At 40.4% G+C, this 22,141-nt stretch overlaps 1 protein-coding gene across 1 annotated transcript; it reads left to right on the plus strand.

The window, feature by feature from the left end:
• The first annotated feature begins 14,460 nt into the window (after positions 1 to 14,460).
• LOC139953776 (uncharacterized) lies at positions 14,461 to 20,530 on the plus strand. The gene is made up of 5 exons (XM_071953342.1): positions 14,461 to 14,619; positions 16,163 to 16,280; positions 17,683 to 17,802; positions 18,726 to 18,818; positions 19,199 to 20,530. Exons 1-5 carry the CDS (start codon positions 14,545 to 14,547, stop codon positions 19,366 to 19,368), a joined length of 576 nt encoding a protein of 191 aa, XP_071809443.1. The 5' UTR covers positions 14,461 to 14,544; the 3' UTR covers positions 19,369 to 20,530.
• Positions 20,531 to 22,141: the final 1,611 nt, after the last annotated feature.

The raw sequence follows: 22,141 nt of genomic DNA on the forward strand, positions 1-22,141 counted from the left end.
AAGGCATCCTTGCTCAAGTCGAGCACAGTCACAAGTCATCTTTGCTCAAGTCGAGTCAAGTCGCAAGCCATCTTTGCTCAAGTCAGGGCAAGTCACAAGGCATCCTTGCTCAAGTCGAGTCAAGTCGCAAGCCATCTTTGCTCAAGTCGAGTCAAGTCGCAAGCCATCTTTGCTCAAGTCAGGGCAAGTCACAAGGCATCCTTGCTCAAGTCGAGCACAGTCACAAGTCATCTTTGCTCAAGTCGAGTCAAGTCAATTCAATTCAATTCAATTCACTGTATTATCCACGATGGGAAATTCATTTCGACCTTTTAAACAACAATTTTACCAAATTTACATAAGATTATTTAAAATATTATATAAAAACAAAACAAAAAACACTACAAGCTACAAAAGTCTATAGAAATATATATTATATATGACATGAAAAAAAAAAAAAAAAAAAAAAAACTGGAAGTAAAAGATTGATTTTACAAAAACATATTAACGTTGCAATTGTTCATTAAAAATTCGGACACCTGAGGGGACAAATGAATTAGCATATCGCTTTGTATTAATTCTGAGCTGTAACAGGCGGTTGCTTCTAGCACTACGATTGAACTGTACATTTAGGGGGTGGGTTTCATCTGACAAAATTGATTCAACTTTATTTAGCATTAGAGATTTGTATAGACCTTCAACCATTGACCCATCAGTACCGGTTATTCTATTTGCTTGTTTAATGACCCTGTCCAACTTGCCCCGATCCTGCGCCCGCATATTCCCCAAAACACTAACAAGACAATATGTAATAATACTTTGCAGGGCAGACTTATAAAACATTTGCAAAATGGTTCTGTCCACATGGAATAAATTAAGTTTCCTTAAAAAGAAAAGACGCTGCTGTAACTTTTTGTATTTAGATTTAGCACATTTGTCGCAAGCCATCTTTGCTCAAGTCGAGTCAAGTCGCAAGCCATCTTTGCTCAAGTCAGGGCAAGTCACAAGGCATCCTTGCTCAAGTCGAGTCAAGTCGCGAGCCATCTTTGCTCAAGTCGAGTCAAGTCGCGAGCCATCCTTGCTCAAGTCGAGCCAAGTCACAAGGCATCTTTGCTCAAGTCGAGTCAAGTCGCAATTAAAGTCATCTTTGCTCAAGTCAAGTCAAGTCACAAGTCATCTTTGCTCAAGTCAAGTCACAAGTCATCTTTGCTCAAGTCAAGTCGCAAGTTTGCTCAAGTCAAGTTAAGTCACAATTAAATCAAACTGGACAAGGCAGTTCACGTCCACAGTTGATAGTGTAGACTAATAAGTCACAATTAAATCAAACAAGTCAAGGTTGTTCACGCCCACAGTTAGGCTACCCATCACATGTTTGCAACGTCCGGCCTTTAACAAGGCGACAGCAATTGAGCATGCACGCGAAAAGATTTAACGACCTGTCAACAAGTCTACTTCAGAGCAAAGAAAATATTTAACGACAAATGGCTAATAAGTTAAGTCTACTTTAACTGGTATGTAGTTTGTTTAAGGTCGTTCATGCGTGTCGTGTAACCCGTGATCTTGTAGTCAGTGATGATTATTATACGGGTGGTTATACACACGTGATCTGAGGGCGTGCGTCATCATCAACTTGACCAATCAGGGTCGAGCGTATAGCAGTGATGATGATGAACTTTTTTTTCTTCAAAGTAATATGTACAGGTTTCAACAGAGTTCAGCGGTCACATATCCCTCTGGACACTGTTGGTATTGTCAAAGACCAGTCTTCTCGCTTGGTATATTGTCAAAGACCAGTCTTCTCACTTGGTATATCTCAACATTATGCATACAATAACAAACCTGTGAAAATTTAAGCTCACTTGGTCGTCGAAGTTGCGAGATAATAATGCAAAACAAAAACACCCTTGTCACACAAAGTTGGGTGCGTTTGGATGGTTGATTTCGAGACCTCAAAATTATAAATCTGAGGTCAAATTCAAATTCGTGGGAAACTACTTCTTTCTCAAAAACTATGTCACTTCAGAGGGAGCCGTTTCTCACAATGTGTTATACTATCAATCTCTCCCCATTACTCGTTACCAAGTGAGGTTTATGCTAATAATTATTTTGAGTAATTACCAATAGTGTCCACTGCCTTTAAAAAGAAAATGTCACGCCTGATAGATGGAAATTTGCAATGGGGGACAAATAATTATCAATTTTGGTTCTACCTGTTACACAGCACTGCTTACTCAATAACTTAACCGAGCTCTGTACAAAAAAAAATCACTCACATAATTCTATTACTCGGCTAGGATTTGAACCCACGACCTTTGCAATTTTAGAGCAGTGGCTAACCAGTATTAAAGGCAGTGGACACTATTGGTAATTACTCAAAATATTAGCATAAAACCTTTCTTGGTGACGAGTAATAGGGCGAGGTTGATGGTATAAAACATTGTGAGAAACGGCACCCTCTGTAGTGCCATAGTTTTCGAGAAAAGAAGTAATTTTCCACGAATTTGACTTAAACCCTATACAGCCAAAAATAAAACTGGGCTGGGTTGACAATAAAAATGTTTTTTTCCCCCATTTTTTTTTTCAAGCATACAATAAAAACCACCTACAAAAAAAAAGGCCACCCTCGCCTAGACATTCGAAAGGACTCGTACCCCCTTTACAGCACTGTACCCGTTTGGTAATTGTCAAAGACCAGTCTTCTCGCCTGGGCCCAATTTCATGGAGCTGCTAAGCACACAAATTTGCTTAGCATGAAATTTCTTCCTCGATAAAAACAGGATTACCAACCAAATTTCCACGTAATTTTCAGGATAGGCAAACAACAGCTGAATACCAGTGACAAGAAATATGCAACAAATGGAAATTTTGTTGGTAATCCTGTCTTTGTCAAAGAATTTTTTTATGCTAAGCAAATTTTTGTGCTTAGCAGCTCTATGAAATTGGGCCCTGGTCTACTATCCAAACATCAGCATCAAATACAAGCCTGTATGTACAAATTTATGCTCAATATTGGTTATCGAAGTTGATCATTTAATGATGAAAGAAATAACACTCATGTTAGGCGAATTTGTATGCTCTCAGATAGGAATAAAATACTTCTGGCTAAAAGTCTTTCAATATTTCAGTGAGAAATTACCTCTTTCTCAAAATATACGCTACTTCATCAGAGGGAGTCGTTTCTCACAATGTTTTATACTATTAACAGCTCTCCAATGCTCGTTACCAAGTAAGTTTTTAAGTTAGTATTTGTTTTGAGTAATTACCAAACGTGCACCTTCCCTTAAAGCCAAATAGCATCTTTGACGTCACCCCATTTCACTTCAAACATTAGCCCCACAGTCAAACCCGACGTACATGTGTAGCCCTTTTCACACTATACCTTTTTATCGGGAAATTCCCGGGAACTTGTTGTCAATATTTGTACACCTCACATAAACCCTGCTCAGGGGAAGGGTTAAATCCCTGAGTTAACCCGGGGGTAGCACGTTGTTCCTGTGAAAAAGAAGCTAGTGTGAACAAAAGCGGGTTTAACTCAACCCAACTTTTGAGTCCACTGTGTTGAGACGCCCGCATGTTTTACCACATTTCCTGGGGTTAAAAGTAAGTGTGAAACGACTGCGCATAATTATTCCTGAGAAAAAGTACTCCCGGGAGTTACCAAATTGGGATAGTGAGAACGGTTGCTTGGATGGCGTCGGGGTTAAAAACTCCCGGGAGTTTCCCGTGGAGTTTATTGCCTGGGAAATGGCTCTGTAGTGTGAAAAGGGCTTTACCGTATAAAAAACAAACGTACGCGCAATGCACGTACAAATAAAATACTGTCAGCTTCACGTTGCATGCAGACGACCGAAAGCGCGCAGCTAACGAACATAATGAGGACAAATCAAAACATTAACATGGAATGTCATTTTTGCTCAAGTAAAGTCAAGTCTCAGATCATTTTTGCGCACGTCAAGTCAAGTTACAAGCCATCTTTGCTCATCAGGTCAAGTCACAAGTCATCTTTGCTCAAGTCGAGTCAAGTCGCAAACCATCTTTGCTCATCGAGTCAAGTCACAAGTCATCTTTGCTCAAGTCGAGTCAATTCGCAAGCCATCTTTGCTCAAGTCGAGTCAAGTCGCAAGCCATCTTTGCTCAAGTCAGGGCAAGTCACAAGTCATCCTTGCTCAAGTCGAGCCAGGTCACAAGTCATTTTTGCTCAAGTCAATACGAGTCACAAGTCATCCTTGCTCAAGTCGAGTCAAGTCAAAAGTCATCTTTGCTCAAGTCAAGTCGCAAGTTTGTTCAAGTCAAGTTAAGTCACAATTAAATCCAACTGGTCAAGGCAGTTCACGTCCACAGTTGATAGTGTATAGGCTAAGTGACAATTAAATCAAACTGGACAAGGCAGTTCACGCCCACAGTTGATAGTGTAGACTAAATCACAATTAAATCAAACAAGTCAAGGCAGTTCACGCCCACAGTTAGGCTACCCATCACATGTTTGCAACGTCCGGCCTTTAACAAGGCGAGAGCAATTGAGCATGCACTCGAAAAGATTTAACGACTTGTCAACAAGTCTACTTCAGAGCAAAGAAAATTATTTAACGACAAATGGCTACAAAGTTAAGTCTACTTTAACTGGTATATAGTTTGTTTAAGGTCGTTCATGCGTGTCGTGTAACCCGTGATCTTGTAGTCAGTGATGATTTAGTCTTGGTCCCAAGACCATTGGTGTTGCGCGGTCACACACAACCAACGTTCCGATTATGCACGGCAAAAACTGTCCACGCTTGTAATGAACGAACGCTAGCGGGCGCTCTGTTTCTCTGATTTAGATCTCACCATAGACCTTATCGCAAATACCAATGCGCAAGCGCAGACTGTTGAGTGAGGTGCATTGTGGGATAGATATGAATCAAATTTTGCTACCAGCTAGACCACAATGCATCTAATTCCAAGCTTTACGCGCGCGCCCCAGTATTTGCGAAAAGGTCTATGCACAGGACATAGACCTTTTCGCAAATACTGGGGCGCGCGCGTAAAGCTTGGAATTAGGTGCATTGTGGTCTAGCTGGTAGCAAAATTTGATTCGTATCTATCCCACAATGCACCTCATTCAACAGTCTGCGCTTGCGCATTGGTATTTGCGATAAGGTCTATGGTGAGATCCGTAAATCAGAGAAACAGCGCCCGCTAGCGTTCGTTCATTACAAGCGTGGACAGTTTTTGCCGTGCATAATCGGAACGTTGGTTGTGTGTGACCGCGCAACACCAATGGTCTTGGAACCAAGACTAGTGATGATTATTATACGGGTGGTTATACACACGTGATCTGAGGGCGCGCGTCATCATCAACTTGACCAATCAGGGTCGAGCGTATAGCAGTGACGATGATGAACTTTTTTTTCTTCAAAGTAATATGTACTGGTATCAACAGAGTTCAGCGGTCACATATCCCTCCAATTCTCAATTAAAGACACTGGACACTGTTGGTATTGTCAAAGACCAGTCTTCTCGCTTGGTATATCTCAACATTATGCATACAATAACAAACCTGTGAAAATTTAAGCTCACTTGGTCGTCGAAGTTGCGAGATAATAATGCAAAACAAAAACACCCTTGTCACACAAAGTTGGGTGCGTTTAGATTATACCTCAAAATTATAAATCTGAGGTCAAATTCAAATTCGTGGGAAACTACTTCTTTCTCAAAAACTATGTCACTTCAGAGGGAGCCGTTTCTCACAATGCGTTATACTATCAATCTCTCCCCATTACTCGTTACCAAGTGAGGTTTATGCTAATAATTATTTTGAGTAATTACCAATAGTGTCCACTGCCTTTAAAAAGAAAATGTCACGCCTGATAGATGGAAATTTGCATCGGGGACAAATAATTATCAATTTTGGTTCTACCTGTTACACAGCACTGCTTACTCAATAACTTAACCGAGCTCTGTACAAAAAAAAATCACTCACATAATTCTATTACTCGGCTAGGATTTGAACCCACGACCTTTGCAATTTTAGAGCAGTGGCTAACCAGTATTAAAGGCAGTGGACACTATTGGTAATTACTCAAAATATTAGCACAAAACCTTTCTTGGTGACGAGTAATAGGGCGAGGTTGATGGTATAAAACATTGTGAGAAACGGCACCCTCTGTAGTGCCATAGTTTTCGAGAAAAGAAGTAATTTTCCACGAATTTGACTTAAACCCTATACAGCCAAAAATAAAACTGGCCTGGGTTGACAATAAAAATGTTTTTTTCCCCCATTTTTTTTTTCAAGCATACAATAAAAACCACCTACAAAAAAGGTCCACTCTCGCCTAGACATTCGAAAGGACTCGTACCCCCTTTACAGCACTGTACCCGTTTGGTAATTGTCAAAGACCAGTCTTCTCGCCTGGGCCCAATTTCATGGAGCTGCTAAGCACACAAATTTGCTTAGCATGAAATTTCTTCCTCGATAAAAACAGGATTACCAACCAAATTTCCACGTAATTTTCAGGATAGGCAAACAACACCTGAATACCAGTGACAAGAAATATGCAACAAATGGAAATTTTGTTGGTAATCCTGTCTTTGTCAAAGAAATTTGTTATGCTAAGCAAATTTTTGTGCTTAGCAGCTCTATGAAATTGGGCCCTGGTCTACTATCCAAACATCAGCATCAAATACAAGCCTGTATGTACAAATTTATGCTCAATATTGGTAATCGAAGTTGATCATTTAATGATGAAAGAAATAACACTCATGTTAGGCGAATTTGTATGCTCTCAGATAGGAATAAAATACTTCTGGCTAAAAGTCTTTCAATATTTCAGTGAGAAATTACCTCTTTCTCAAAATATACGCTACTTCATCAGAGGGAGTCGTTTCTCACAATGTTTTATACTATTAACAGCTCTCCAATGCTCGTTACCAAGTAAGTTTTTAAGTTAGTATTTGTTTTGAGTAATTACCAAACGTGCACCTTCCCTTAAAGCCAAATAGCATCTTTGACGTCACCCCATTTCACCTCAAACATTAGCCCCACAGTCAAACCCGACGTACATGTGTAGCCCTTTTCACACTATACTTTTTTACCGGGAAATTCCCGGGAACTTGTTGTCAATATTTGTACACCTCACATAAACCCTGCTCAGGGGAAGGGTTAAATCCCTGAGTTAACCCGGGGGTAGCACGTTGTTCCTGTGAAAAAGAAGCTAGTGTGAACAAAAGCGGGTTTAACTCAACACAACTTTTGAGTCCACTGTGTTGAGACGCCCGCATGTTTTACCACATTTCCTGGGGGTTAAAAGTAAGTGTGAAACGACTGCGCATAATTATTCCTGAGAAAAAGTACTCCCGGGAGTTACCAAATTGGGATAGTGAGAACGGTTGCTTGGATGGCGTCGGGGTTAAAAACTCCCGGGAGTTTCCCGTGGAGTTTATTGCCTGGGAAATGGCTCTGTAGTGTAAAAAGGGCTTTACCGTATAAAAAACAAACGTACGCGCAATGCACGTACAAATAAAATACTATCAGCTTCACGTTGCATGCAGACGACCGAAAGCGCGCACCTAACGAACATAATGAGGACAAATCAAAACATTAACATGGAATGTCATTTTTGCTCAAGTAAAGTCAAGTCTCAGATCATTTTTGCGCACGTCAAGTCAAGTTACAAGCCATCTTTGCTCATCAGGTCAAGTCACAAGTCATCTTTGCTCAAGTCGAGTCAAGTCGCAAACCATCTTTGCTCATCAGGTCAAGTCACAAGTCATCTTTGCTCAAGTCGAGTCAAGTCGCAAGCCATCTTTGCTCAAGTCAGGGCAAGTCACAAGTCATCTTTGCTCAAGTCGAGTCAATTCGCAAGCCATCTTTGCTCAAGTCGAGTCAAGTCGCAAGCCATCTTTGCTCAAGTCAGGGCAAGTCACAAGTCATCCTTGCTCAAGTCGAGCCAGGTCACAAGTAATTTTTGCTCAAGTCAATACGAGTCACAAGTCATCCTTGCTCAAGTCGAGTCAAGTCAAAAGTCATCTTTGCTCAAGTCAAGTCGCAAGTTTGTTCAAGTCAAGTTAAGTCACAATTAAATCCAACTGGTCAAGGCAGTTCACGTCCACAGTTGATAGTGTATAGGCTAAGTGACAATTAAATCAAACTGGACAAGGCAGTTCACGCCCACAGTTGATAGTGTAGACTAAGTCACAATTAAATCAAACAAGTCAAAGTTGTTCACGCCCACAGTTAGGCTACCCATCACATGTTTGCAACGTCCGGCCTTTAACAAGGCGACAGCAATTGAGCATGCACTCGAAAAGATTTAACGACTTGTCAACAAGTCTACTTCAGAGCAAAGAAAATTATTTAACGACAAATGGCTACAAAGTTAAGTCTACTTTAACTGGTATATAGTTTGTTTAAGGTCGTTCATGCGTGTCGTGTAACCCGTGATCTTGTAGTCAGTGATGATTTAGTCTTGGTCCCAAGACCATTGGTGATGCGCGGTCACACACAACCAACGTTCCGATTATGCACGGCAAAAACTGTCCACGCTTGTAATGAACGAACGCTAGCGGGTGCTCTGTTTCTCTGATTTAGACCTCACCATGCACAGGACATGGTGAGATCCGTAAATCAGAGAAACAGCGCCCGCTAGCGTTCGTTCATTACAAGCGTGGACAGTTTTTGCCGTGCATAATCGGAACGTTGGTTGTGTGTGACCGCGCAACACCAATGGTCTTGGAACCAAGACTAGTGATGATTATTATACGGGTGGTTATACACACGTGATCTGAGGGCGTGCGTCATCATCAACTTGACCAATCAGGGTCAAGCGTATAGCAGTGATGATGATGCACTTTTTTTTCTTCAAAGTAATATGTACTGGTTTCAACAGAGTTCAGCGGTCACATATCCCTCCAATTCTCAATTAAAGACACTGGACACTATTGGTATTGTCAAAGACCAGTCTTCTCGCTTGGTATATCTCAACATTATGCATACAATAACAAACCTGTGAAAATTTAAGCTCACTTGGTCGTCGAAGTTGCGAGATAATAATGCAAAACAAAAACACCCTTGTCACACAAAGTTGGGTGCGTTTAGATGGTTGATTTCGAGACCTCAAAATTATAAATCTGAGGTCAAATTCAAATTCGTGGGAAACTACTTCTTTCTCAAAAACTATGTCACTTCAGAGGGAGCCGTTTCTCACAATGCGTTATACCATCAATATCTTTCCATTACTCGTTACCAAGTGAGGTTTATGCTAATAATTATTTTGAGTAATTACCAATAGTGTCCACTGCCTTTAAAAAGAAAATGTCACGCCTGATAGATGGAAATTTGCAATGGGGGACAAATAATTATCAATTTTGGTTCTACCTGTTACACAGCACTGCTTACTCAATAACTTAACCGAGCTCTGTACAAAAAAAATCACTCACATAATTCTATTACTCGGCTAGGATTTGAACCCACGACCTTTGCAATTTTAGAGCAGTGGCTAACCAGTATTAAAGGCAGTGGACACTATTGGTAATTACTCAAAATATTAGCATAAAACCTTTCTTGGTGACGAGTAATGGGGAGAGGTTGATGGTATAAAACATTGTGAGAAACGGCACCCTCTGAAGTGCCATAGTTTTCGAGAAAAGAAGTAATTTTCCACGAATTTGATTTCGAGACCTCAGATTTAGAACTTGAGGTCTCGAAATCAACCATCTAAACGCATACACCTTCGTGTGACAGGGGTGTTTTTTTCTTACATTCATATCTCGCAAGTTCGATGACCGATTGAGCTCAAATTTTCACAGGTTCATTATTTTATGCATATGTTGAGATACACCAACTGTGGAGGCTAGTCTTTGACAATTACCAATAGTGCCCACGGCCTTTAATAAAAGAAGTTTATTAATGGAATATTGAAGACTATAGTAACCGTTGAAAAATAGTTGGATAGAATTTTGCTTTTAATAAAATTTACATGGATTTTGTCTTTAGTGTGAAGAGGCCTCAGATACGAGGGCATACGTTTGGGGCGGAAACATAATTATTTTGAAGCTTTCTAACTCAAATCTCCCCACCCTTTTGAAATATTCCAACATTTGCATGAGATTATAAACATTGAACAATTTGGGCTCAACTGGTCATCGCAGTTGCAAAAAACACATACTGAAAAGAAAGAAAAACAACAACTTGTTGCACACATTGTGGTAGTGTCGTGGCCGAGCGGTTAAGAGCACCGAATTCAAACTCTGGTGCTTCGTCCTTCGGATGGGACGTGAAGCCGTTGGTTCCATGTGTTGTGTAACGCATGTAAAAGAACTCAGTGCACTTATCGAAAAGAGAAGGGGTTCGCCCCGGTGTTCCTGGTCCGATCGGCAGCAAATTGCGCCACAGCACCTTGAAAAACATTGCATGGTGCTATCAGAATTAGGTCTCATAATTCAAAACGTAGTCCCACATCTTGCAGGAAATACTGTATGTTACAGCGCCAGGAGCGTCACTGAGTAGCGGACATGTGCGCTATATAAGAAGCCACAATTATTATTATTATTATTATTTTGTGTGCTTTCAGATGCCCCAAAAAGTCTTTTCTAGATTCAAATTATTATGATTTGAAGACTCTGGACACTATTGGTTATTGTTAAAGACCAGTCTTCTCACTTGCTGTATCTCAACATATGCATAAAATAACAAACCTGTGAAAATTTGATCTCAATCGGTCGTCGAAGTTGCGAGACATTAATGAAAGAAATAAACACCCTTGTCGCACCATGGCCACATACGAAGTTGTGTGCTTTCAGATGCTTGATTTCGAGACCTCAAGTTCTAAATCTGAGGTCTCGAAATCAAATTTGAGGAAAATTACTTCTTTCTCGAAAACTACGTCACTTCAGAGGGGGCTTTTTTGCTATCAACCTCTCCCCATTACTGGTAATAATAATAATAACAACCGCATTTCTATAGCGCCTAACACCTCCAAAAGAAAGTCTCTAAGCGCTCAGAGGAACCAAAAGAATAATTAAGTATAAGATAATTTGAATAGATGTGTTTTGAGAAGAGTCTTGAAACTTGAGATCGCAGTGGCTTGTTTGATGTGTAGAGGGAGATTGTTCCATAAGTGAGGTGCAGCAAACTGAAAACTACGTTGACCATATGCTTTGGTGGTAACTTTAGGGATAACGAGGGTGTCTTTGTTAGCGGAACGGAGGTTTCTAGTAGGAGTGTATGGAGTTAGTAGATCTTTCAGGTAAGTTGGTCCACTTCCAAGACTGCATTGAAATGTTTGAAGGAGAATTTTGAAGATGATGCGAGAATGAATAGGAAGCCAATGGAGAGATTGCAAAGCTGGAGTAATTGAATCGCGTTTTCTTAACCGGGTGATGAGACGAGCCGCTGAGTTTTGAATGAGTTGGAGTTTTCTGAGCTGTGAGTCGGGCAATCCATAGATGAGACTATTGCAGTAATCGAGATGACAAATTACAAAAGCATGGATGAGCTTTTCTGCTGTTGTTTTATTTATGAACTGGCGAATTTGACCGATCTTGTGTAGGGCAAACGAGGCGGAACGGCATTTTGTATTGACAAACTTATCCATGGCAAAAGATTTGTCAAATGTCACACCAAGGTTTCTTGCTTTGTCGACAGAATGAACTGGTATACCATCAATTTGAATAGAAGATAATGGGATTCTGTTGCGAAAAACGAGATGTGATGTGAAGGAGTTCTGTTTTATTCTCATTTAACTTGAGACCATTGCTACACGACCACTGCTTGATGTCCATTATGCAACTCTGTGGTAATCAAGAAAGGTTTTATGATTGTAACTATTTGAGTAATTACCAATAGTGGCCACTGCCTTTAAGTGAGAAATTTACCCATTTCTTCAAGACAATGTTTACAATGGTACTTCGGAGGGAGTCGTTTCTCACACTGTTTTATACTATGAACAGCTCTCCGTTCCTCGTTACCAGTTACCAAGCAATTCTGTATGCTAACTTTGAGTAATATTACCAAAGCAAACAGTGTCCAGTGACTTTCAACTAAATGAAAGTTAAAGGAACACGTTCCCTTGGATCGGTCGAGTTGGTCTTTGAAAAGCGTTTAACCGTTTTTTTATGGGTAGAAAGATGTTTAAAAAGTAGAATACAATGATCCATACACATTTGCCTCGAAATTGCGTGGTTTTCCTTTTATTTTGAGAACTAACACGGTCGGCCATTTATGGGAGTCAAAAATTTGACTCCCATAAATGGCCGACCGTGTTTGTCGACGAGGTAAAAGGAAAACCACGTAATTTCGAGTGATACTTGTGTAAATCCTGTTTTTATCAAGGGAGAAATTTCATGCTAATCAAACTAATTTTGTGCTTAGCAGCTCTATAAAATTGGACCTGTAGCCAAGCCGATTACAAGGGACGTTGGTTATCGGTGGTTTGTCGTGTGAAACACCGTTATGAAATAGCAAACGATCGTGGTGCCATGCAGATAGCGACCGTAACCGAGGACGTTGGTTATCAACGCTCGTGTGAAAGGGGCTATGGAACATTTTTTTTGCAGTAGATTACTGGGTTTATCCATTCTACCTCCATTAGTTTATAAAAAAAGCAAAGTGTGATTAAAATCAATGTCACATCATTCAACTTGATTAAAAGAGCTTCGATTTGAGTTTAAAGGGTTATTTATCGAAAACACAGCCGATTTAAATTAATGGTCCATTTGTACGAGTTTCACCATGTCTTTAATGTGATAGCTTTGTTTTTCTATACCCATCACAGGTCAAGTGATCACATGTTAACATTGGTCGCGCAGTCGATCTATTCGGATACAATTATTTCATTGAATAAATTAATCTACAGTGACGTGAACAAAGCTTTCCATATCTGTGTTTTGATTGCCGTCTCAGGTGATGTTTGTATAAGCTACATTTCCGGTCAGCTGCATCTAAAGTTGTAGACAATCTGTTGAGGGTACGTTCGATCATGTTCGATTAGCTTCCCTGTGTCCATCCCGTAATGCTCATTCGGGTAAGCCCCTGACAAGAGCTAATCGAACGGTCACTCGCCCTCTCGTGGTGGTGGCGTCATACACCTCGGTCCAGCCCCAAAATGACCCGTTTTACAAGCAGGGCACTTAAGGCTGATCGGGGTGAGCCCTTGAAAAACGTCACAGCTATTCGAACGTACCGGGGCAGATTGGGGTCGACCAGGGGAAGGCTAACCAAATGGCCCCATAATACAGCGTGCGATATAATGTTTGTTGTTAACATCCATGTTATGTTATTTTATGTAATACGTACGATTTTTACTGCGAAACTCCGCCGTGTGAAATGCATGTAATATCAAAGGTACATAACTGTACCGATCCGGACATCAGCTCAAGGCTGTGGTTTCTGGCGTGATTCACGAGACTCGAAGTGTGACGTCAGATGTTCAGGCTAGAGGTAGGCACGTGAGTTGGCCGAATCGTATTTTCTTGTAATAGTTACAAACAGTTTATCCAACGCCCTTAGTCGCACTACTCTGTTCCCCGGGGTTGCCTCCCGGGTTGCCCCCGGGGAATAACGGCCGTCCTTTTCACAATGTAGTCGCTGTACCCGGCCTGCCTCTGTCTGCCCCAACAAATATACATGCCCCGTTAAACAGCCACCCCTGCTCTGGAGTAAGGGTAAGCGGCAAAATCCCGGGTTTTTCTTGAAACCATCGTGCAACACAGTGTGAACAGGCACCAGGGTAACCAATACCATGGAGTAAAATAGTCCCGGGTCTCCCCGGGGCTGAATTCCACGGGGATTAGAGATAGGCCTACAGTGTGAACAGGGCTATAGAGCTAGTTTTCCCCGGGGACTTCATGAAGCCCTAGAGCCCAATTTCATAAAGCCTGTAAGCACACAAACTTGCTAAGCATAGAAAAGTATTGCTTATTAGAAACAGGTTACCAGCCAAAATTACATTAAGTTTACATTGTAGTGACTGGTGCTCAACTCATTTTTTGCTTAGCAAAGTACTTTGTCAAGAAATATTATCTGCTTAACAGCATTATGAAATTTGGCCAAGGGCCATATAAACTAGGTGTCGTTGCAAACAAACCAAGCCTTTCAGTTTTATGATGTAGTTCCAAAATTTTGTACAAGTAACGCCCAAGGTTTGCTCTGTATACGGTGTTTGGGGAGGATAAACAATACATACAAAATTGCAGGCAGCCAGAAGTCCGTAGTTCCAATATCAGATCCGGTCAGTCCAGGAAACATACGTAAAATGCGGGTTATAATTTCACTCCTTTCATTTCTAAATAAATAGAAGTCGCCCCCAAACGAAAAAAAAACAAAATTCTCTCCTTTCGTTTCAAAAAAAAAAAAAAAAAGGCCCCCAAACGAAAACAAAATCAAACAAACCCCAAAACGAAACCAAACAAACCAAAAACGAACCAAACAGACTGAGAAAAAACAAGCAAAACCCATACTCTCGCACTCGATACATGAACCCTATAAAAGGAAGCCGTTCACGCTCACAAATCATACACCAATTTGGCCAAAGTGGTTATTGAAATCAGTTTTCGAGTTCTACCTTCGATTTAGAAGATTCTTATCCCATCATGATGAGTGGGTTCTTGAAGTTTGCCTTCTTGCTGGGCATGTGTGCCGTCGCTGTGACTGCCAAGTCCGTACAGGTTTGTAACTTTGTTTTTATTATAATATGTCAGGGAAGTGCTACAGCCAAGTGTCATTCCTTTGGTTTTTGAAGTCGCTAAAGCGCGCCCTCTACGGCATAATTTAATTTACTGGTGAGCTTGAAATCGAGACTATACTGGCAAGCAACTATTTTGCCAGTATAGTCTAGATTTCAAGCTCGCCAGTAAATTATATCATACCGTAGAGGGCGCGCTTTAGCGATACTGCGCGCAGTACATCATCCAATATCGAGCACTATAGTCTTGAGGCAAGACTGTGGTGCTTCGGAGTAAAGTGATTGTCAAAAAAATAATTATTATACCATCGAAAGCTGCTGTAAATTACTTTACATTTTCAGTTCAATTAAAGGTACTGGACATCTTTGGTAATATTTTCAAAGACCAGTCTTCCCACTTGTTGTATCTCAACATTATGCATCAAAATAGCAAACCTGTGAAAATTTGAACCCAATTTGTCGTTGAAGTTGCGGGAAGAGAATGGAACAAAAAACATATATTGGTTGAATTCGAGGCCTCATGTGAGGTCTCAAACTTACTTCTAATATTTAAGTGAGAATGCTTCTTTCTTAAAAACTACGTTACTTCAGAGAGGGAACCGTTTCTCACACTGTTTTATACTATTAACAACTCTCTATTGCTCGATATCAAGTTTTTTATGTTAACATAGGTGTTTTTTTAAGCAGGGTGATTTCGGGCCGAAGTGTCAAGATCACTTTGTGGTATTAAAAAAAAATAAAAAAATAGTGGGTTTCGTGGCCGAGCGGATATTAAGAGCACCGCACTCTTTTTATTCTTTTCAGCAAAGTGTAGGTTCGGGGTCGTGACACCTGTGTCCCTGAGCAAGACACTTAAAGGCAGTGGACACTAATGGTAATTACTCAAAATAGTTAGTTATCATCATAAAACCTTAATTATTGACGAGTAATGGAGAGAGGTTGATGGTATAAAACAATGTGAGAAACGGCTCCCTCTGAAGTGACATGGGTTTACGAGAAAGAAGTAATTTTCCACTAATTTAATTTCGAGACCTCAAGTTTAGAATTTGAGATCTCGAAATCAAGCATCTGAACGTACACAACTTCGTGTGACAAGGGTGTTTTTTCTTTCACTATTATCTCGCAACTTCAACCTGTAAAAATTTGAGCTTAATCGGTATTAAGCTCAAATTTTTACAAGCTTGTTAATTTATGCATATGTTGCGATACTCCAAGTGTGAAGACTAGTCTTTGACAATTACCAATAGTGTCCACTGTCTTTAACTATAATTATTGCTTCTCTCCACCCAGGGGTAAATGGTACCTGTGAGGGCAGAGATGGTTCTTGTGATTGATTTAGCCGAGTAGCGCATACTTTGCTGCACAAGGGAGCTGAGATGGTTTAAGGAATGATTTAAGGCCCGGTGACCAGGGGTAATAATTTGAAGCGCTGTGGGACGCCCTTCGGGTCTGAACAGCACTGTTATAGAACTGACTATTATTTTTCTCTTTTAGTGTAATTATTAAGTGACTTTGATTGTTTGTAGATAAAACATGTCGAGAGCTTAGCGATGACTGCCGAGGAAGAGGAATTCTTCTTGAAGATGGTGACGGTGGCACAGAAGGCCAACTACATGTACGGTTTGAGCTCGGATGCTCCTTTGTGTAAGTGCATGGCGCCTTTGATGTATTTCTTTCTGTCTTGTGATTCTTTAAAGCTACTGTTAATCCAAACTTATAATTGATTTGACTTATATACTCAAGTATATTCTTACTTGTTTTGCTTTGCTGATCTCATTATGTATTTGATCTGTAATGCAATCTGTATTCATGTAATTTAATCTAATTTCAAACTATTGGTTCAAGGTTAACATTGTATTGTGCATTTTCTTTATTTGTTTTGCTGTTAATATTTTCAGCGTGTTTGTAATTATGAGGAGTGGTCTAGTGTGGAAAAAAAATCCTCCGTGAAAAAAAAAAGTGAATGTTTGATTCATCTTTGTTTTTTCCTCGTTGCCATGCAAAAAATGTGCAATCAGGTTTTTTTCCTCACTATTTTCTCGTGACCAAAAGGCCGATCGATCTCAAACTTCTACAGGTTTGTCAGTTTATGGTGGATAACATAAAGTGTTATATACACTGCCAGCAACTTTTTTGTTAGAAAAACCGATTCTGTAAATCAAGTGACAGAATAAAAGGGTAGTGACTCGTTCTTAAACGGCCGTTTAAAACCACGAAGGGTCGTGGCCGTGCGATAGAAGCCTCTATCGCACGGCCACGACCCTGCAAGGTTTTAAACGGCCGTTTAAGAACGAGTCACTACTCTTTTATTCCCATAAACGCCATTTCGGTAAAAAGACGTAATAAAAACTCTGTGAAAACTTATCATATTTTTCCCGACGTGGTGCATTTTTATGAGACAGTATTCGGATAAGTATTTATTTTGTGTGCGTATGCACCCACGTATCCAAAGGCTAAAATGGCGCGGCGCCAAATCGATCACTCCTGCGAACGAGGTTTTGGTCTTAACCCACACAAACGTACTCGAAAACATAAACAGACCCAGCTGATAATTATCAACCGTTTGATGCGATCTCCACCAATATGAATAGCGAAACTGTCTGAGGTATTTATGAATGTTATTTTAAAGGCAGTGGACACTATTGGTAATTGTGAAAGACAAGCCTTCACAGTTGGTGTATCTCAACATATGCATAAAATAACAAACCTGTGAAGATTTGAGCTCAATCGGTCATCGAACTTGCGAGATAATGAACGGAAAAAACACCCTTGTCACACGAAGTTGTTTGTGTTTAGATGGTTGATTTCGAGACCTCAAGTTTTAAATCTGAGGTCTCGAAATCAAATTCGTGGAAAATTACTTCATTCTCGAAAACTATGACACTTCAGAGGGAGCCGTTTCTCACAATGTATTATACCCTCAATCTCTCCCCATTACTCGTTACCAAGTAAGGTTTTATGCTAATAATTATTTTGAGTAATTACCAATAGTGTCCACCACCTTTAATAATATTTTCTTGTAATTGTTTTTATTCTTCAAACACAGTTGAGCGTGGAGCGACAGCGTACGGAGATTGCTCAGTGACGGGTGATGTCGGGACCTGCAGTGGCGGCATCTCAGTTCCAGTGAACCTTGGGTTTTGGAAGACGACTATCAAAGTCGACGGTAATTAGTCTGATGTTTCTGAGTTTGGGTTCGAATCCCGGTCATGACACTTGTGTCCTTGAGCAAGATGTTTTACTATAATTGCCTTTCCTCCCAGGGGTATAAATGGGTACCTGTGAGGGTAGATGTTGCTATTGTGAATGACTAGCTCAGAGCGCGGTAACTCACAGCACCGGCTGTTTAATCACAATGGAGAGCTTACAGCGCGGTGTAGCTACGGGGACGGTACACTCATCCTCGATCCCAGAAGATGTGTTGAGTCAGTTTCTGGCGTTTATTCACGAGCCTTGTCAGATCATGGATGTAGAAATATTTCTACCTCCATTCAGGCTATGGCAGTATAGAGCTGCGTGAGCGCTACCTACGACCGTTGCATGTGTATAATCGCACTGTGACTGTTGCATGAACGGCAGACAAAATAATGGGCAGCGCCTAACGACTTGTTATCAAGTCTAACCACCGTTTTGCTGTTCAAAACAAACGTCTCTCTCTCTAGTCGACCGGGGTCGGAATCATGTTGAGGCTCGTCCATCCCTGTCTATCTCTCATTAGGTTGGGAAGATCAGCTGGAAGCACTCCGATGTCCCAACTATATCTGTATAGCAATAACTTCTTCTGTCTTCCCTTATCCCTCCTTCCATGTGTTGGTGACCAGTTGATGAGCTGAGAGACAGGTTCTTTGATGTTTCTATAAGAGTGCCCTGCTAGTCTCAAACGATGCTGTCGCATTTTGATGGATAGTTTTGGTTCATTGCCATACAGTTCTGTATTTTGTCATGTGTTGACTCCAGTGAACATTTAGGCATTTCCGCAGAGGTTTTGTGAAGCACCCATCCAATTTCTCTTCGACTTCCCTTGTAACAAACGCTCACCTGATATTAACATTCTTAGTGACAATTTTATTTGTCTGTATTTTTTTCCAGCTGAGCTAACTGTTGACTACATCCCGGAGAACTACGGCGTCTACATAACGTTGAAAGTCAACGGGGACACAGTCGTTAGCCAGGAAGTGTCAGGTAAGCCAATAATCTTGTCTTGTTTGCCCCGATATTGACCATTCACAAGTATCAAATCTGGCAACTATCCTTCTAGCTCAACTTAACATTTATCCTTTAAGGCTTTTAGAACATCTTTCCTTTTAACTCTGCCTAAAATATCTTTCGGACTTCGCCTAACATCTGTCCTTCTAGCTCTGCCTAACATTATTTCTAGCTTCGCCTAACATCTATCCTTCTAGCTCTGCCTAACGTATCTTTCTAGCTTCGTCTAACATCTTGCCTTTTAGCCCCGCCTAACACACATCCGACTACTTTAGCTTTTAGCTCCGCCTAACATAGTATTATCTTAGTACTGCCTATTACTTATTATTATTTTTTCCCCGTTTTTTTTTCTCCAGCTAAAAACCCACCATATCTGTGCTTCGGTGTTGCGAAGTTCCTGACCGTATGTCTGAAAATTTCAGACATCGACATAAGTGGTAACGACTTTCACGGATGCTTCGGTATTGTAGGCAGGGTCGCATTTATCGACGTTGCGAACTTGAACCTTGGATGCATCGACGTCTAAAAACAAACCAAAAACAAACAAAAACCGGTGTTTCCCCCCTAAAAACAAACTTATCGGTAACTTTCCCCTTATGACACATGACGTTTAGATTATTCCTTACATATACTACACTACACCCTAAAAACAGTGTTTTAGCTTTCAAAACAATTGATTCAAAAAAAAAAAAACTTAAGCTTTGCACCCACTTGTTTTACATGTATAACCTAATACACGTTCAGATTCTTGTGTGTGTTTGTACGAACCATTTTGAGCAGGTGTCAAAATAATGATAAACACATTCATTTAAACATGTTTAAAAAGTGAGTACGACATAACTAAACACAGTTTTAAAAGGAGTGTGTTATTTACAGCATCTTATAGTTTAAAATTGATACAATATAACAGCATTACAGACCCACACTTGTGAAAAATCAAACAAACCCTGGATCTTGATCTAGTGATAATTAACTCTAAACGTGTATACTTTGGACAAGATTTTGCTTACAACTATTACTGTATCTCGATTAAGAAATTAAACTAAGCAATGGTGACCTTATAGGTTCTTTAATGCTTTTTTTAAATTAATGATTCATTATTCCATGATTGTGTTACCTTTTTAAAAACCCTCCTCTGCACACACAGACTTGACTTATCCGGGTCCTTTTAGGTCATAATTCGGGTTAGCTTGACTTGCAGTTTGTATCAAAGTGACCCAGAAATGGGTCAACTTACTGACGCAGATTCTGAGGAAACATCCTTTGTCATTTCTGATCTGGAAATATTTTGAGTGTTGTGACTCGCTAGAAGAGGGTTTTAATCGATTGTTAATATTTGGCATCACATTCAGTTGATATTATTAACAATAATCAAATCTAAAAGACGTTATGTATACTGTAGAACCATGGTAGAACACTCGGGTTAGTAAGCGATTTAAAAGTTTGAAAGACAAATCCTCAACATGCCTGAAACATTTTCTTCTGGAGCGTCTAACCTTTTTTTTCTTCAAAGAAGTAGTGCCTACTATAGAATGTTCAAAAGATCCCCCAACTTGTAATTTTTCTAGTGACACTGACCGTTAAATCAAAGTTGACATAATCTTTTTAAGAACTTTTGTAAAGTTTTCTTAACTGTACTTTACATCGTCTCAGTAGCCAAATAAATAAAAATGATAACAATGAAAAAACCGGTTTGATTTTTGTTTTAAGTACTGTTGATCACGGTTAGTTTGATTCATACACGCAGAAATACAGGAAGTTCACACTGTCTTTCTGATTAGGCTGAGAGGGGAGCAAAACTAACTTTTGGTCTCCATTTTTAGGTTTAGATTATGTAGCCTGAGTTTCAGTTTAAACTTCTTGTATGGTGCTGCAAATTGGTGCTGAACGGAAACACCTTCGGTCAAACAGCTCCTGTTCACCATACTTTGTAGTGCCAAGAACAAGTCACATCACTTTTTCTGATAGAGCTAGTCTTGCCCCTAGACGATATTACTCGATATTGGATATAGTGTACTGCGCTCAGTTGTAACTCACTAAAGCGCGCCCTCCTTTGACTGGTTTGTGGGGCAAGACTAGTCTCCGGCTTAGTATAGCTCGCCAGACTACGCCGCCCGACTAGCTCACAGTACACCATCCAATATCGAGTAATATCGTCTTGGGGCGAGACTCTTGGGGCAAGACTATGGGGGCAAGACTATGATAGAGCCTTCTCGGTATATGGACCCAAGCTCTGGAATAAACTTCCAAATCACTTCAGGGACACAACATCATTCAACACTTTCAGGAAACTTCTTAAAGCCCACGTTTCAGGGCCCATTTCCATTTAAAGCTGCTTTATTAAGCAGAAAAAGGGAGGAGCTAAGCACCTTTAAACTATGCTACCATGCATAATAGGGTTACCAGCCAAGCTACAATGTCACATGAACAAATTAATGTGTGACTTGTATCCTGCTCATTTCTGCTTAGCAGACAATTTTGCAAAACGTTCTTCTCAAGCAGCTCTGTGAAATTTTGGCCCGGGCTTATCATTGGCCATCCTTAAACTTTTTAGGAGCACAAAACCCAAAACTGCTAATTTGCGATAAAGGGTTATTCCATTACGACTCAGCCCTCGCAAGTTCCTCTCATTATGCACACACAATGGGCGCGAAAAGAGAAGCAATATATGGACACGTTGCATTGGATCGGGAGTGTTTGTATGCACATTCAAACCGGGGACCTATAACAAAAGGGACAATGGGTCCACGGTTACTATCTCAAAAGAAATACAATGGGGTCCACAGTTGCTATCACAATTCAAAGAGTTGAACAAAGGTGGTTCCCCGATTGCAGGCGTTTACACACTTGTGTGTTGTGAGTTGATCTTTTTTGAAAAAGCGTTTGAAAACCGTTTGTTATGAAATACCTACGGTTAGATAGATAGTTGTTTAAAATTAGAATATCATGATCCACACAAACATGCCTCGAAAGTACGGTTGTTCTTTTTACTCTCTGCGAAACTCCGTGTAAAATGCGTGCAAGGTCAAAGGTTCAATTGTACCGACTGGACACCAGCCCAAGGCTGTGGTTTAAGGCGTGATTCACGGGTCTCGAAGTGTGACGTCAGATGTTCAGGCTAGGGTTGTAGTTGGCCATACCAATTCTTATTACAAAAAAAACCATATTTTTTCCACAGCTTAGCCCTTTCCACACCTCTCTATTCCCCGGGGATGCTCCGGGCTTGCCCCGGGAATAAAGTCCGGTATCCCAGGAAATTCTCTGCCGAGATTCGGTCCCTATACGGGAAATCAAACGCG

This window comes from Asterias amurensis, chromosome 22, assembly GCF_032118995.1.
Source record: "Asterias amurensis chromosome 22, ASM3211899v1".
NCBI lineage: Eukaryota > Metazoa > Echinodermata > Asteroidea > Forcipulatida > Asteriidae > Asterias > Asterias amurensis.